Here is a 16796-nt window from a genome sequence, read left to right as displayed (position 1 = left end):
GAGAATACAACATCTCACCACCAGCCAACCGATAACTTGCCCCCCTCAGCCCGACCAAGCACCGACCGATACCTCCTCCAACCCGGCAGTCTCCCAGCCCTTCCAGCTCACTCCCAGTTACATCCTGGGCATGACGTGCTGTGGTATGGAATACCTCTTTGGTCAGTTTGGGTCAGGTGTCCTGTCTCCGCTTCCTCCTGGCTTCCCTTCCTCCCTGGCAGAGCATGAGGCTCACAAAGTCCTTGGGCAAACCAAAACATCGCTATCAGCTCTGTTCCCAGGCCGAAAGTCAGAACACTGCACTGCACCAGCTACCAAGAAGGAGAAACATGACTGCTACTGCTGAACCCAGGACAGCCAGGTAGAGGATACAGTAACTTCCTAGGTTAGACCTGGAAGCTGAAGTCTCATTCTAAGCATGTTTCATAAGCTACAAACTGATTAGTGAAGCTATACGATAGCCACTGTCAGGTTTATGACATACAAAACAAAGCAACGAGACCAGGCCATGATGCCACTGAAAATATCCAAGCCTAATTCTTGGGAACATTCATCATCTTCACCTTAAATTTCTTTGAAGACCAATGTCAGTCTCTTAGCCTCTTATGAGTGGGTGCCAGAATTTGGGCTCTGCTAATGACTGCACACTCCACTGCTGAGCTTTAGCTTTTTGTCAGTGTTGAATGAGTTGCCTGTTGTATTTTAGTCTCTTCCATGTTCCCTTGGCTTACAAATACATTGAAGATTTTGGTGCCCAGCTTTCGCAAGTATTTTTCATTCTCAGGAGAAAAATGTCAGATTGATCTAGAGTTTTTTTGGTTTGTTTTGGGTTTTATTTTTTTGTTGGTTTTTTTTTAGTAAAATGTGTGTAGTCTCTTTTTTCAGCCAGTTTGAGATTTTTAGACATAGTTAAAGCATTATAAATACTTTCTCAATCCCTTTTTTTTCCTCCTTGCTTCAAACCTTGTGTCTTTGTGTGTTAGTAGAAATGCTTTGTAGGATTGTAATGTCTCTTAATTCAGTTATTAAAGAATGTTTACAGACTTCACCAGTTTTTCACCAGTGTCACATTGGCTGAGAAACTGAGCTTATTATGAGTGATGTATTTTAATGTATATGTACAGTCATACCATGCCAAGCTTAGATACTCCACATTGTGATACAGCTACATTTATTTGCACAAAGCCACAGTTGACCTCATCTGTGCTGACAGTAAGCTGTTTTTTGTGGCAAGTTGGACCAAAGATTAGAGTCAGACTACTTCTTATTTCCAAGTCTGCAAATGGTTCTTGTGGCATCTGTGCATGCATGATTGTCCTTCTCCCAAGAGCTCATAATGGTGAACTGCAGCACCCTGCTATTAGCACAGACTATGAGAAGGAGATGAGCCTGCTAGGCACTTCTCCAACTCCAGACTTCCTGCAAGGCTCAGTGGATTACTCCACCCATTGGCACTCAGTAGCTCCGATCCAGTTGTTAGAGGACATGTCCCAGAGTACTGCAGAACAAGTGGATGCTTTATATTGTTTATGTAAAGCATAAGGAACTGTGGCTTCTTGCTTTGTTATTGTCAAGCCAAAGCCAGCACGTAGATGAAGAACAGAAGGCAGAACTGAGCTGTTGTCAGCAAGCCACACAAAACTTTCTTTGTAGAACATGTCTAGGGTAAGCTCTCAGGCCTTTTGAAATTCCTCATTTTTCTTGGTTGTCCTACCAGACACAGCTATTAAGAAAAAAAACCCAACCAACTCCTTTTCATCTCTAGCATGGAAAGCCTGCATTACCAGCCTCAGATGGTGACCATATTTGTTACTTTTGGGGGCATTTTATACAATGTTTTATGTAGGGAGTGGTTACACAGGACAAAAACCTGACCAACCTAACTTTGCAGCAGGCTTGTCTTTGGTAAAAGTTATTACTTCAGATTTCCTAATCCAGTATCAGTTGGTCTAATTTGGGATGGTTCTTGCTGCTTGCAGTCATTTCCTTCTACAACTGTGACATTCCACAGTGGTTTGATTGAATGGAAAGAATGAAACAGGGAAATGTATTAATGCTGAGATAAGATGCTCAAAATTTGGACCAAGATTGTGCAGACTTAAACCCACAAAAGGGAGGAAGTAATTTTCTTAAAGTGGGGAATGTAATTGTTGTGAATTAATGTTCTCTTGCAAGTTGTCTATACCAGAAATGAATTGACTTAGCTACTAGGATCTGGAAAGATGAATCTTTTTTTGTAAACACTGCTGCTTGTTCATGATGTGACTTGATATGCTTATGATTATGCATTGGGCTTCAGTTGACTTATTGATTAGCATGATGTTTTCTTTGGTGCTTCAGTATTCATTTGAGCATAAAGATGTATCACAAGTACAGTTGGCCTGCAGTAAACAGCTCTACTGCAGTAGTCCGAAATGTCAGAGTACTATTTTCTTTTTACAATAAGCATATGTACCACAAATAAGATTGTTTCTCTGTTAAGGTTTTCAGAATATGAACATATTGCATTGTTACTGTAATTCAGAATTTCAACCAAATGCATTTTATGTGTGATTTACCTGCCCTTTCTGGAGATCTACTGTAGGGTGAGACAAATTACACCCTACAGCTACCTGTTTCAATCATGGCTGTAAAGAGAATTGCACCAGGAGCTCAGATACTGAGCTGACCCCTGCTGTTGTACTTGCAGTTGCTACAAGAGGAATTCATGTAACATGGCAGAAATTACAGAAAACTTTCAGAATCACTTAAAAGTGATAATTGCATTAAATTCTCTAGCTGATTTAAATCAGCAGTAAATTGGTAACCTCAGTTGTAGTCAGTTCTTAAGATTGACTTTAAAACAAAACACTCGTGTGCTTAACATGTAAACATTTGTCTTATTTTTGTCTAGATCACGCAAGAAATTTCAGATAATACAAGGATATTCAGGCTTCTGGGATCTGACAGGTATGAAGAGAAGCAAACATGGCATGTTAGAATGAAGAATGTGTGTTCCTCCTATCTTGTACAAATTCTTTTTGCTTATTTTCTTGTGATTCCTTTTATAGCCACCTTACTCATTCCTTTGTGCACATGTCTACCTTTCTACTTACTCCTTAAAAAAAAAAATCTTCTAAAAGTGTTTGTGGGCTTCCAGAAGTGCTCAGCCATGCCGAGAAGTTCCTTTTTTTCGGCTGCAGTTGCAATCTCCGGGAGTGTCTTCCTTTTTCTGCTGGAACTCTTCTGTTTAACTTGGTGAAATCTTCACTTTCAGATGCTCTACTGTAGAAGCTCATCAAGATCTACATCTTAAGGCAAATGCAAAAAATACTTAAAAACTTAAATACCTCACTTTTACCCCCCACTCTACCAATTGTCCTCCCAGCATGACAGCTCAGGTCTTGTTAGAGCTCTTGGTAGTTCCCAGTGTAGGTGTTTCAGCACCTGCTTTGCAAGACACTAACACTGTGTCTGACCCATTGTATACCAGCTTGGCGAGTCAGTAGCTGCTGTTCTAGGAGTGTCGCCAACTTTCTCTGCCTTGCTGTCAAACTGTGTGCTTCTACAACAGCCAGAAAAACAGCAGAAGTTTTGTCTTCAGGGGTGTGTATTTTGACATGATGGTTTCACCAGTCATGGATTTATATGAAGTGCAAAGATAGGCTTTAATTTTTCTTTTGAGAATTGCCTATGTCTTATACAGTAAACTCACATTCTTGTGGCACCACCAGAAAAGCTTCATATCAACCAAAGGCCTTCCCCGTATTCTGTTTTTCCAGACTTGATGCACAGCCCTGTAATTATCCATAACATCAATGGCAGTGAATGGTGCTGTGGCTTTTATGGGCTAGCTACAAGCAATTTTTGCTGGCTGGGGGTTGAGGATTCTGCTTTACATACAATACCTGATAACTTTTTGGTAATGGGTAGTTGTAAATAATACTCGCCTCTGACCTGAGGGTTTTACTCTCTCTGCTCCAGTGAGGTGTGTGTGCAGCTCAGCTTTATTATGTCATTTCTCTTAGTTGTTGAGAGACACCACAGCTCAATTTAAAACCAAGTCTGACTTCAGAATGGAGTATGACACCACATGGAAAAATAATGTCCTTTTCCCCAAATACAGTTCCATCTATTTGTGGCTTGCAGTAATAGTCTCCCAAGTCTGAGACAATGTTAATTGCATTGCAAAAAACATCTGTTCCAATTTCTTCAGATACTGTTTTGTTTGCAGCTTTGTCGTATTTTGAGCTGTGAAACCGTTTTCCATAACATGTCATTTCCTAGGCAGTTCATAGGAACTGGGCTTCTGAGAAGCCAGAAAACTGACATCAGTCTGATAAGAGCTTGTGTGTTGTTTTCTCCTGGTGGGCAGGAAACTCCTCATGGCATGAGGTGTCATTGCCTTTATGGAGCACACTGAGCAGAGGGTAGGTTTTCTGACTGATGTAGTTCGGAAGCAATCAGCCTCTCCTTGTGTGAATGTACAATAGATGGATTTGGATTTCCTACAATCTGCCTTCACTACAGGGTGTTTCTGGAGGAGAATTCAATCAGGAACATGGTCCATTTAGCAATTTTACAGTCCTTGCCTGATTTAAAAATCTCAGTTTTTGAAACAATTGTGCTGCTGATTTCTCTCCTTTGATAAGGGTCTGATCTAGGACATCCTTACAGTCTTTGCAGTTGCAGTGTAGGTCCAGCTAACACAGTCTCCTGTCTCCGATGCTGGTCAAAAGCAAGTGGCAAGAATAAGAGTGAGAGAAAAGATTCTGCACATAGCAGTCCTTTCCTTGAGGACTCTCAGCCTGCAAGTCTTTGTCTCTGGGACTTTCAGAGCTGGAGGAAGCTTCTGTTTTGTTGGATTTAGGTTACCTAGGCTCAGGGAAAGACTGGAAATGCTCACAGAAGACTCAGCTTTGGTCATCTGTTCAGTGACCAAGAGAGCAGACTAATGACTTCAGAACCAGAGCAAAGCTCTGGGGAAGCATTAGTAGGGGTGTGATAAACCCTCTTCAGAAGCTCCCATGGAAAGGATGAGAGGCAACAGGCATACCTTGCAGCAAGGGAAATTCCAGCTGGATAAAAGAGGGGAAAACCTCACAGTGAGGATAGTTGAACACTGCAGTAAGAGCTCAGAGAGGCTGTGATGATCCTTGGAGACCTTGCGTGGACAAGACCCCAAGCTACCTTTTGAGGTTGGTCTTCCTTTGAGAGGCTTTTGGACTAGAGGCCTTCAGGGAAAGAGAAATGATGACCAGTCAGATGGATCCTGGCAAAGAGTATTTGCAGTTACATCCAGGGATGTTTTTAAATGAAAGTTTGTTTTACTGTGTCTCCTTTTATTTTCATTATAGGGTTGTGGTGCTGGAGAGTAGGCCGACAGATAACCCAACAGCCAACAGCAATTTATATATCCTGGCAGGGCATGAGAACAGTTACTGAGAAAGAGGGCATGGCAAGGCAGCTCGCCATGACAAGAGAACACTCCTGCTGCAGCAGCATCCATGGCTGGTTGAAATTGCACAGAAGCTGCAGTAGCCCCACTTCAGTTACTTCATAATTTATTGTGGCATGAGAGGAAGACAAGAATTGTTTGTGGTATGGACACATGAGCATTATGATACCACAGAAGTGCTTAATTTACTGTTATGTAATCTTTGTACATATGCAGTATTTTTCAGTGAAACTTACTGGTGAAGACCTACACTGACTTCCTGTAGATAGCAGCCCCCCTGTTAAGTACAAGTGTCTTACCTGTACAGATGTAAAACTCACTGAGGATGCAAAAACGAAATCGGGGTACTATTTTAAGGACTTCTCATGTGTTTATTATAAAGTGGGATGCTAGCAACAAATATAGTACATTTAACAACACTATTGTATTTTATTATATGTAATTTACTAATACAAATAAATCTTAACTTTTAGAAATTGTAACCAAGGCTGTAATCAGATTACAATCTTGTTTTAATTAATGCAACACACTGGTGTTCATGTTTGCACAATGTATTAAGATGTGATGTATTTAGTCACAAAGGTAAGCTGTGACTTTGTGGATATGACTCGGGCTTCAAAGTTCCTTTTTTTAGTTTTACTTGGGTAGTTTTCTTTGTGAAACAAACCAGTTAAACACCTGTATTTTTATATTTAATTAAAACTCTCCTTATGATTATTGCTCTATGCTTGAAAACAATACTTTCTGGATGGGTGTCAGTCCCAGAAGAAGTGGTACCTGGCTGTAACACTGCAATAGGTGTTTGAATTATTAGTGTATACAATGATAAAAATTAGTATTACTGTTCATCTTACTAAATAGATTCATATCATAATGAAAAGGAGCAACATTCCACATTGTGGAAATGGCTCAAAGATGTTGCCATTCTTGACTTTGGGGTTTTTTTTTGGCCTTATAACCATTTTCACACTTTTCTTGATTTTTAGGATGTTAACACATGGCCAAAATAATTTAGTTACTACCTCATTGAAACAATACAACGGTTACTACGCATCACAGGAACTTAGTTTTGATCAGAAGTATTTTTGATTGCTGGTTTCCAATGGAATATGTAAATGCCAAGTTTTAGCAAAATGCACACATTTGACTCCTTTTTTTGTATATGTTCTTTATATTTTATTGTGATAATATACACTAAAACCAAACTAAATTTAAAGCAATTTATGGCCTGCATTATTGTTGTGATTAGTAATTGAAATATGTTCCCTAATGTATATAATGTAAAATAAACTTTTTTTAACATGTTGTTGTACAATTAGATTATCACCTGCACTAATTTTCCGCATAAGACTAAAATGGAACATACTGAGTTTTGAATTCTGCTATTAAATGTTTGTGCCAAACACAGAAGCTGGACATTTCTGAATGTATGAATGGTCACTGCAGCTCAACTCAATTTAGGCTAGAACTTGAGGTTAGGCATTTAATACCCTTTTAGCCTTTAGGCAATGGATATATGTATTTGAGAGAAGTCTTTCCAAATTCCAGTTTGCTTGATTCCTTCCCTCCATCACCTGCTTTTCCACCTCTGTTAATTGTAAAACTAATTACCTTTTTTTAGCAGGGCTATTTTTGCCTGTGGGATTCAGCTCTCTGCCTCTGCTGGCCCCATCTCATTTATTCCCTTGAACTGAACCTCAGCTCTGCCCTGTAGGAGAGGTGGTAATGTAAGCCCTGCTGCCGAGAAGCTGAATTCCCAGAAAAGGCCAGGACTTGCGTGTGCTGCACCACATACTTGTGCTGCTGCCCAAGGGGAATTTCTGTCCTGCCTCCCATGGACTGCTCTTGACTCTGATGTGCTCAAAGTAGCTAAATTTTAACCTAGTACAGTATAGCTGATGTGCTGTAAATGCGCTTCCTCCTCTGGAGTTTCTGCAGCGGCTGGGGCCAAATGTCTTGCTGTTTGGGGCTGTTAGGCCATTGCTGAGTTACAAGCAACAGGAGCTAAGGGATAGTGGGTTTTATTCTGGTTGAGCATTTTGGGTGCAAGGATGTGGAAGAGGTAAAAATAAAGAGGACAGGGAAGCATTGTGCTAGGGCACACTTGTCTCAAATCTTTGCTTTCCTGCTTTTTGAGGAATTGTCCTGTTACAGGATTTGGAGCCTATGTCACAAAACTGCCTCTCCCACACCCTGAGCTGTTTGGCTCCTTGGCTGGCAGCTGCCCCCAGTTAAGCCCTGAAATGTGGATGTCTGATCTCCTTTGCTATATGGGCTATTGTCATGAACGGAAAGCTTCCTTGAGCCAATTCAGTAGGAGCTTCCACCATCCCTGTGCTCATGGAAGATTGTGATCAGTCTGAGGGGAGCCATCAGAGCTAGGAATCCAAATCACAGGCACGATGAGGTTAGAGCAAGGCTTCTGCCTACACCTAATTGACATGGCTTCTCTAACAACCTCTGTAGCTTCCCCTTTCCTCTGTCCTCCCAGCCCCTTCTACGCTGGCTTCTGTCTTGGCTCCTACTGGGCAGAAATGTGTCATGATGTATCCACAAGATGGGGCATTTACCAGCCTAGCAGCAAGGATTGACCAGTGCAGGGGCTGAACTTGAGAATAAAGAAGCGAGGTTGGTTAGGTTTATTGCAGAAGTGCTCCTGAAAGCTGAGAGGATGTTGGAATGGACATTGCTTTTGTTCTGTTCTTGCACATCTCTCCATGCCATGGTGCCTGGCTCTGTCAGAAACAGGATGTGATGACTCGAGAAAGAGGGTGGTCAGATTCAATATAATACAGGTGGATTACTGTTGCTAGGGATCTTAGTTCCTTGGGCAGCACCTCCTTGGGTACAGATTTTCCCTTTATAGCTCATTTAAATCCAACACATTCAAATTCAGGTCCCTGATGAGTTTCTCTGACAGATGCCTGCTCCTAGTAGTGTTCTGGAGGCTGAATACGGAACATCATCAGCTCCTATCAGTACCTCCTTACATTCTCAGTGGCAGCTGCTGGTGTTAAAGGGGTACTGTAACTCCTGGTAAGCCTGCATTGCTTGGTCAGTGCTCAGCACAGTATGGTGAAGGGCTGCCATGACCCTCCACCTCATCCTCTCTCTCATCCAGCAGCACTGGGGCATCCCAGGTGTCCCTGTGCCACCTGCATACCACTGCACCGGCTGTGACCTTTGGCTTCTGCTCCTGACAGCAGCATCAGCGAGTCTGATCTTGACCTAAGAGCAGATCATCCCACTGCCTATCTCCCTGCACCTCCCCATGCCACTGAGCTTCCTCTGTTCCCTCATGATTCCATTCTTCTCACTTATGTCCCTATGAAAGCCAGTGGCCTGGGACAGCACCCTATTGCCTTCAGTTGTGTTCTGCTCTTCAGTGGACTCACAAGACTTTTCCCATTCTGCCATATAGACTGGTTTATTTGCCATGAGCAGTGCAGCAACAGCTCTTCAGGCAGCCCTGGAGATAGTTATGTCTTGTTTAGTTGCTTTCCAAGCAAAGCTGCACCCTCCCATGCAGCACATGAAATGAGTTTGTGCGATCAGGTGGAGGTCGGTGAGGAACTCAAACTGCCTGTCTGAACCAATAGACCCCAGTGACAGGCAGAGGGCACTGAAACAGCACTGAAAGCCAGGAGAGGAAGGCTATCAGCTGGTGGCTCTGGATGGAGGAAGAGCTCAGGCTCTTCCTGTGGTCTTGGTGAAAGTCCTGCAAGCTCAAGTTACCTGATGTTGGCTCGTTTGAAGGAAAGAGATGCTGTAAACCATTCACTGGTATTCAGGAGTCCTGGTACCTTCATTTCCAAAGGGAGGGGCTGGAGAGCAGAGCCCTGTGCAGTTTTACACCATGCTGCACACACTTGGGAGCAGCTGAAGATTTAAGCTTCAACACACTGCTTTTTCAGCATAAGGCAGCGAGTGCAGCAGCTCTGCAGTCTATGAGATGCTGCAATGGTGTCCCTGACTGCACAGGCAGGCTGCTAGACCAAGCAAATAGCTCTGAGACATGAATATTTCCACTTTGGCATGCTGTTCCTGCAAACTCCAAGCTGCAGTCTGGCTCTTTCAGACAGTAGTTATCTGTCTGAAAGAGCCTGTCTGGAGGAAAAACACCTGAGGCAGAGCTGCATGGTTAAGACAGCTCTTTCGGAGAGGCTCCATCCATTACCTGCTAAAGTATCACTCAAGAACATCCCCTGTCTTCAGAGCACTATACAAACACTAATTAAGTGAGGCTCCCAACATACACACCATTCCTGACAGCTGTCTGCACAAACAGTCCTTGAGGAAGAGAGACTCAAGGTATTTTGCTCTCTTCCCAGCTGGAAAGCTGGTCCTAAACCTTCCTTCCAGTGACCAGTGAAGATTTTCATGCATCTGTCCTTCTCTGTGCTTGCCAATAGCAGCTCATTTGTTTCCTCTCCTGGTCCCTGGGCTCTCCATGACCCCTTGCATTACAAAGCAGAGCACAATAACTTGCTTTTCATCTCCAGCATCATTCTCCTCCCTTGGCCCTGCAGGCCACCATGGACTTGTCCTGTTGTTTAAACAGGACTGGAGTTTATTTGCATCCCAGCTTTGATTTTCCTGCCTTTTTTTTCCCACAAACCAAGCTTAGTATTCACCCTTGAGGCTGTTCTTGTGCTGCTTGAATGGGGTGTGTTTATCTCTGATCCTGGTCCCTAGGTGAGATGAGGTTGTCTTTCCAGTGACAGAACTCTCCAGTGAAGAGGCCACCACCTCAGCTCTGAGCAGACTGTTGGTTGTCACAGGCAGATGCCATCTCCTTCTGCTCCAGGTCATCCTTGGCAAGGGAGGCTAGCAAGAATCATAGAATTTTATTATCTTAAGGTCATGGAAGGGACCTTAAAGCTCATCCAGTTCCAACACCCTGCCACGGGCAGGGACACCTTCCACTAGAGCAGGTTGCTCCAAGCCCTGTCCAACCTGGCCTTGAACACTGCCAGGGATGGGGCAGCGACAACTTCCTCGGGTAGCCTGTTCCAGGGCCTCAGAATTCTTCCAGTAAAGAACTTCTTCCTTCTATCCAACCTGAACTTCCCCTGTTTAAGTTTAAACCCATTCCCCTTTGTCCTATCACTACAGTCCCTAATGAAGAGTCCCTCCCCAGCATCCTTATAGCCTCCCTTCAGATACTGGAAGGCTGCTATGAGGTCTCCACGCAGCCTTCCCTTCTCCAGGCTGAACAGCCCTAACTTCCTCAGCCTGTCTTCATAAGGGAGGTGCTCCAGTCCCCTGATCATCCTCGTGGCCCTCCTCTGGACTTGTTCCAACAGTTCCATGTCCTTTTTATGCTGAGGACACCAGAACTGCACACAATACTCCAGGTGAGGTCTCACGAGAGCAGAGTAGAAGGGCAGGATCACCTCCTTCGACCTGCTGGTCACGCTCCTTTTGATGCAGCCAGGGTATACAGTAAGGAGATCAGGGAGCAAAGCCCTGTGGGCATCGTTATCGGTATACCCGCAGCAGGACAAGCGAGGAGAAAGGTGTGGAGGGGCCTTACCTGCCCGGGCACATCCGCTGGGGATTCTGACAAGGCTCCAAAGTCCTCTCTCTTTCCCAGACCCCCGAAGGGCCACTCCTGCGCTGCCAGACCCTCCCGTGGTGCGGCCCGCCTGCACTCTGGCTTCTGTGACCGAAGGAGCGCCCCCACCTCCTACCGAGGGCCGCCAGCGCTGCAGTGCCGGGGGCAGCCGCGGGGGGGCAGCACAGGGTTCCCCGCCCCGCCCCGCCCCTCCTACCCGCAGGGGGGCGCGGCCGCCGCCTCAAGTCACTTCCGCCGGAGAGGGGAGGAAGGCCCCACCAGGCGTGGCGGGTGCGCATGCGCGGCCCTTCGCTGGGGGCGCCGCTGCCCCGCGCATGCGCCGCTGCCGCTGCACCGTGCGGGCGAGGACAGGAGCCTGGCGAGCGGGGGGGAGGAGGCGGCGGCGGCGCTCGCGCTTCGGGCGCCCGACCCCGCCCCTCGGCGGCCCGCGTGACCCCGCTCCCGCCGTCCCCTCCCGCCGCCCTCCCGGGGCGACCACCGAGAGCCGGGGGCGGGGAATGCGGCAGCCGCCGCCTCCTCCTCCTCCCGCCGCCGCTGCGGGCCTGCCGCCGGTGCTGCTGGCGGCGGCGGTGGGGGGCCGCCGGGCCTCCTGCTGAGGGGCGCCGAGCCCTCCCGCGGCGGCCTCCTCCCTGCGCCCGGCCCGCCCCGCCCGCCTCCCCGAGCGGGCCGGGCCCGGCGGCATCATCATGCAGGCTCAGCCGCTGCTCTACGAGTTCTTCAGCGAGGAGAACGCGCCCAAGTGGCGGGGGCTGCTAGTGCCCGCCCTCAAGAAGGTGAGGGGGGGAGCGGGGCCTCGGGCCGGGGTTTCGGCGCAGGGTGGGCCGCGCCTCGGCCGAGCTGAGGTTAGCGGGGCCGGCCGGCGCCCTGGACGCGGCTGTAGGGCTCGGCGGAGCTCAGGCGCTGCCTCCCTGCCGGCCTTAGCGGGCGCCGCGGAGGGGTCCTGGCGGCCCCGCGCGGGTTCCGGCGCTGGGGCGATGCTGTGACAGATGGAGCCGTGTAGATAAAATATGGCTAAAGGACAGGCGGGTCCCGGCCCCCCTTCGCCGAAAAGGAAGCAAGTAATGCTGCTGCGGGTTTCTGCTGGGCTCCCTGAGCCCAGAAGCGACGCGGTTCGGGGAGGGTTCGTTTTGAGGAACTGCTAAGAGAATTTTGGTTGATTAGCGTTCGGTATTAATGACTTTCAGTTAAGCTTCTCTTAGTTTAAATACCTTTTGCTGAGAAGGCTTCATTAGGACAAACTAGCATGTCTTGCTCCCTCGGGATGGTGAAGCTTGCGCCTGTGGTGTGGAAAGTATTTGGAAGAAAGGAAACATGGTGAGGGCTCCTCTTCCACTTCTGCAGCCAGAGCCCAGCAAGTAGAAGGCTTAAGAAACGAGGCTTCTGACACCACTGCTTGAACTGACTTCGGATTGCAGAACTTGATGCTTTTTAGTTGTACACAGCAATGCTTTATGAGCCAGTCTAGTTACAGGGATTAACTGCAACTTTTGCTGCTAGGGCTAGTTGAACTGCTGCATCCCCTATATGGATTGGAAGTCTAGAATATTGCAGTTGTTCTGATGCAGTATTTCCTCCTAATTTACAATGTATTACCTTGCTTTTCTGGGTATGTGCTTTGAGGTCTCCAACACTGTGGTTGCAGCCAGTTCCTGGAAGTCTTTTTGTTTGTCTCATCCATGGTATGTACTGTTAATGTCTTATCCCTGATCAGTAGTCGCTTCTTTGAAACTATACTTCTGAGCCAACTGTACAACTCGCTGCTGCTTGTGGTGCTTGTAAGCACTTGGACAGCCACCCAGCCTGCTTGGAAACTGGTGCTACCCAAGATCTCAACCAGCAAGAGTTCATTCCTTTGGAGGATGGTTTATTCCATGGTGTAGCAGAGATTTATTAAATTTGGGATGACCCTTACTGCTAATTACTGGAGGACACAGACTGAGAATTTGAGTCAAGTACGAACTAAGACTTTGGAATTACTTGCTGCATCTGAAGTGCAAGATTTCTTCCAAGAAGATGAGCCATTTGTGAAGTTACCCTGCGTTAAAGATGCTTGCTGCTGGATAAATTCCTTTGGGGGGGGAAGAGAATTGTGAAGTCTAAAGTCAACAGTGAAGGATAATGATGACAAGCTACCATGGATGACAAACTGGCCCTGCAAGGTATAGTTGTCTTGGTTATGTTGTGCTGTGCTGTGTTTCTTACTGGGGGTAGAGGGGTTGCAAGAGTGAGGTGCAGTTAGTTCTGAAGGCTTCACACTCAAATCTGCAATCATCTGGCAGGTGTTAACTCTTTTTACTTCAGGTTTTCACATCACCTGTTTTTGATCTTCTCTGAGGCTATTGCCTCCTGTGCTCCAAAAGTACAGTCTTCTGCTTACTAATGCTGTCCCTCTAAAGGTAGAAGTGGAAAATCTGCCTATATTGTCACCTGTTTTATTGAGCAGCTGACTACTTGAGTTACAGAAAAACTATAAAATAACAGATGAAAATGTTAGTTATATAAATGACTGCTTCATTAATGGAGAAGTCCGAGTATTTTACTAATGTATATAGATACAAGTAGTGTTGGCTAGGGTGTTTAGCTCTAATAAAGGCCCCTAAAATAGCGAACCTGTCATAGGTCACAGGGAAAACCATTAACATTGCAGCATACTTGATCTGACAATTGTCCGTCATTGTTCACAAGGCAGGTGCAAAACTGCAGCTTTGCAATCAGCGGGTTTGAGACACTGACCCCTTGTTCTGCTAGCCAAAGACCTGAGCTGTACCTGGAGGCCAGCATGTGGCACTAGAAAAGTAGGGAATGTGGCAGCATATGCCAATGAGGTCGAAGGGCAGAACTGTCCTGGAGGGAAACTAGTATATGGTGGCTTTGTCTGCTGAATTGCCAGAGCTTGCTGTCTCGGTAGCACTCAGATTATCTGAAGCTCATGTACATCCTGTTGTTACTAAAGGAGAACCTTTCCTTCATTTTCCCCATTAGCTGACCAGCTGCTGACACTCATTCTCGGGTAGTGACAGCAAGCTGCTTTCTGAACTCCACCATGAAAGCTGGTAGATGCATGGTCAGGGTTGTGATGATTTCCTGTATGGCTGGAAATGAGACCTAGTACTAATAGTTTGGGAAGACCTATATAGAATTAATATCTCCGATGAGGAGAGTGGCATTTAATTTAACATTGTTAAAGTATATATACCAGAATGGAGTGTTTGCAGCTATTGGGGGAAGCTGTCACATGTGTATTGAATCATTAAAATGCCATTGCCCTTTTATAACTGTGAGCTGGCTTGTAATGGGGAGCTCAAACTACAGCCTCAGAATCGCTTGCTTAAAAAATAGGTATTGACAACTCATTGCAAATAGCTTTTTCTCCCCCTGTCTCTCCCAATGAGTTATTTTGATTGTTTTTTTTAATCAAGCAACAAAACCAAGAATATGAGGTAAGAATAATCTCTTCCTGTGTTAAATTCTTAGGAGAGCATGCCTTGTATTTCATTAGATGTGCACCTTAACAGTGGAACTGTATTTGCATTAAACAGCTGCATTTACAAAAAACAGCTCTTGTACAATTCAGATCATAATGTCATCCCTTTTCTTCCAGTTCTCCTTCAGATGCTGTCAAGATAGACTCCACTGTACTCAGTTAAGAAGAAAATGATGTGTACTGAGATGTTTCTCTGCCTCATCGCTGTTATTTTGAAGCAATGAAAGTGTTGCAGAAATCCCAGGTTGTGATGAAAGACAGTAATTGTGGTGATGAGGTACAAGAAAAGGAAGTAAGAATAACAGCTGGTGTCTGAAATTGTAGTTACAGAGATGGAAAGGTGAGATGCTGGGGCTGAAGACAAAGGATTCAAGACACGTGAAACACCAGAGCTGTTGGGTGCCTGGAGGTGGAAACTTTTAATACACCTTGCAAAACGGACTCGGAAGGGACATCTGCAAAGTGATGCCTCTTCCAACATTGGTGTTCCTTCACTAATGGATTATGACCAGAATAAAATGTATAATTTTTTTTGATAGCTATTCCTGAACATCTTTCCTTGTGGATTCATCTTGCTTGTATAACTCTTGTTTCTGCAGTCAGAATTTTTCTGCATGCCTATGACCTGCTTCTTCCCTGATATGTCGGGTTTTGCAGTAGCAGCATATCATCCTTACTGATACCTTGAGCAACCCAATGACTGAGGAAAAAACAGAAGAACTTTCTTACCGCACGGATATTACGCTGTTTGTGTACCTTGAGTTGTTTGGAATCAGTTGAGCAATTAACAGGGGGTGCTGTCCAAATTTGTTGTGGTCAAAATGATTGGACTGATGTGGCTTGACAGCTGAGGGGATTTGCTTCCTCAGTTAAAGGATCTGCTCCAGACAGTGTGCTTTCATGTACTCCATGTATTGTACAGTCAGTCTTCTGTACCTTTCATGGAGCAAAAGAGATAAGAAAAGCTGCTTCAGTGACTACAGAGTGCTCAGGGAGCTGTGCCTGACTTATAATTACCTAGTTCTTCAAATCAATGACAATCCAGTTACCATTTGCTACTCGGAAGGGCATTTCTTGTTCTTGGCACTGCTTCACTGCAGATGTAAAACATACTTAATTTCTGATTCCTTTGGGTTCTGGAATCTGGTGGCCATGGAGGATAAAGTTAAGATTCTCCTATGGTTGAGATCTTTATTGTGCATTTTTCATGTGCTCACTGGTGCAGTCTAATACTGCTGCCTTGGTACGTGAAGAGAAATGTTGGCAAAAATCTAAGTCTTGTGGCCACTGAGTTGTTACTGAAGTGTAGATCCAAGACATTTGTATTTGGTTTAACTTACTGGATTTTTGATTGATCAGAATAACAAAACATGGGCAGGGTTGCCAAATGTCAGCAAAGATGTACAAGAACAGAAAATAAAACCCCTTTTTAATGGAGTGCCTGCACTGTGAGAACACTCATCTATGCAAGCTGTACATAAAATACTTAATCCTTGATGGCTGTAGTGATTAGTTGCTTGTCAGTAGTTTTGTAGTCATTGAGGGAAAATTAACAAAAGATATTGAGTGAAAATAAGGATTTTAACATTAGTGACAACTTACAAAGTTACAGAGGTGAAGAAAATTCTCTTCCTTCTCCCACAGAAATTTGTACTCTGTGGCCAAGTTGTTTCTACTAATAATCAGTTGAATAAACTGTCTGTGAAGGTTTAGGAAAGGTGTAGAGAAATGCCTATAGTCGGTAAAGTTTCAACCTCTGATAGTGCTTTGGAGAACTTGGCCTGTTGTCTCGTTACAGCTTCTGTTTTATGATCAAAATGCTGTGGTAAATATAATTGGGTTTTTTCTTTCATACGTTTTATTACAAGTGCTTCAGCCACCACCAAGGAAGACTGGCAGCGTGGCAGTACCTGTACTCAGCAGTGAGCACAGTTGTTTTTTAGCAGCACTGGATTTTGATTCAGACTGTGACTTCCTGCCAGAATCCCCATAGATGGGTCTTCTTGCCCAGATATGAAAAAAAACCTATTCCTAACCAACAGTAGCAGATGCTTTGCTTTCATTTAAGTTTGTTAGGTAGCTTTAGAACGATTTTCTTGTTATGCGCTTTCTGAAGCTACTGGAGCTTCTTCTGCTCCTTAGGGACTCAGTTCTGTATTGTTCTCTCTGGAGCCTTTCACATCTGTGATTTTTCTGGTGTGTTCTGGATTTAACAGAACAGCTGCCTGATTGCATTGATTGTTAACGATGATTTGGGAGCATTAGGCTGGTGTTTTTGTGAAGTTTCTTGAAGAAGT

At 45.1% G+C, this 16796-nt stretch overlaps 2 protein-coding genes across 25 annotated transcripts in view; both read left to right on the top strand.

The window, feature by feature from the left end:
* MAP4K3 (mitogen-activated protein kinase kinase kinase kinase 3) overlaps window positions 1–6847 on the top strand; it is an 80613-nt gene extending 73766 nt beyond the window's left edge. For 9 of the 10 annotated variants that reach the window (XM_062614394.1, XM_062614392.1, XM_062614390.1 and 6 more), the window contains 2 exons: window positions 2894–2949; window positions 5337–6847. In XM_062614394.1, the coding sequence (XP_062470378.1) occupies window positions 2894–2949; window positions 5337–5424 (144 nt within the window). In that variant the 3' untranslated portion in view covers window positions 5425–6847. Of the gene's footprint in view, window positions 1–365; window positions 2844–2893; window positions 2950–5336 lie in introns of those variants that run through there. The other variant, XM_062614393.1, reaches the window with a different exon arrangement.
* A 4689-nt stretch (window positions 6848–11536) lies between these two features.
* Window positions 11537–16796, top strand: part of SOS1 (SOS Ras/Rac guanine nucleotide exchange factor 1) — a 65519-nt gene continuing 60259 nt past the window's right edge. For 6 of the 15 annotated variants that reach the window (XR_009964005.1, XR_009964003.1, XR_009964002.1 and 3 more), the window contains exon 1: window positions 11538–11788. Coding sequence is in view for 4 of the 15 variants with exons in the window: in XM_062614371.1 (XP_062470355.1) it covers window positions 11702–11788 (87 nt within the window). In the remaining 11 variants the exon portion in view is untranslated. Of the gene's footprint in view, window positions 11789–12653; window positions 13175–14616; window positions 15020–16796 lie in introns of those variants that run through there. The other 9 variants (XR_009963999.1, XR_009963997.1, XR_009963996.1 and 6 more) reach the window with 5 other exon arrangements.

The sequence above is a fragment of the Pezoporus occidentalis genome, unplaced genomic scaffold (genome assembly GCF_034315485.1).
Source record: "Pezoporus occidentalis ecotype Australia unplaced genomic scaffold, CSIRO_AGI_Poc_V1 ctg175, whole genome shotgun sequence".
NCBI lineage: Eukaryota > Metazoa > Chordata > Aves > Psittaciformes > Psittacidae > Pezoporus > Pezoporus occidentalis.
Note: the sequence above shows the minus strand (reverse complement) of the source record. Positions and strands in the feature narration are given on the sequence as shown.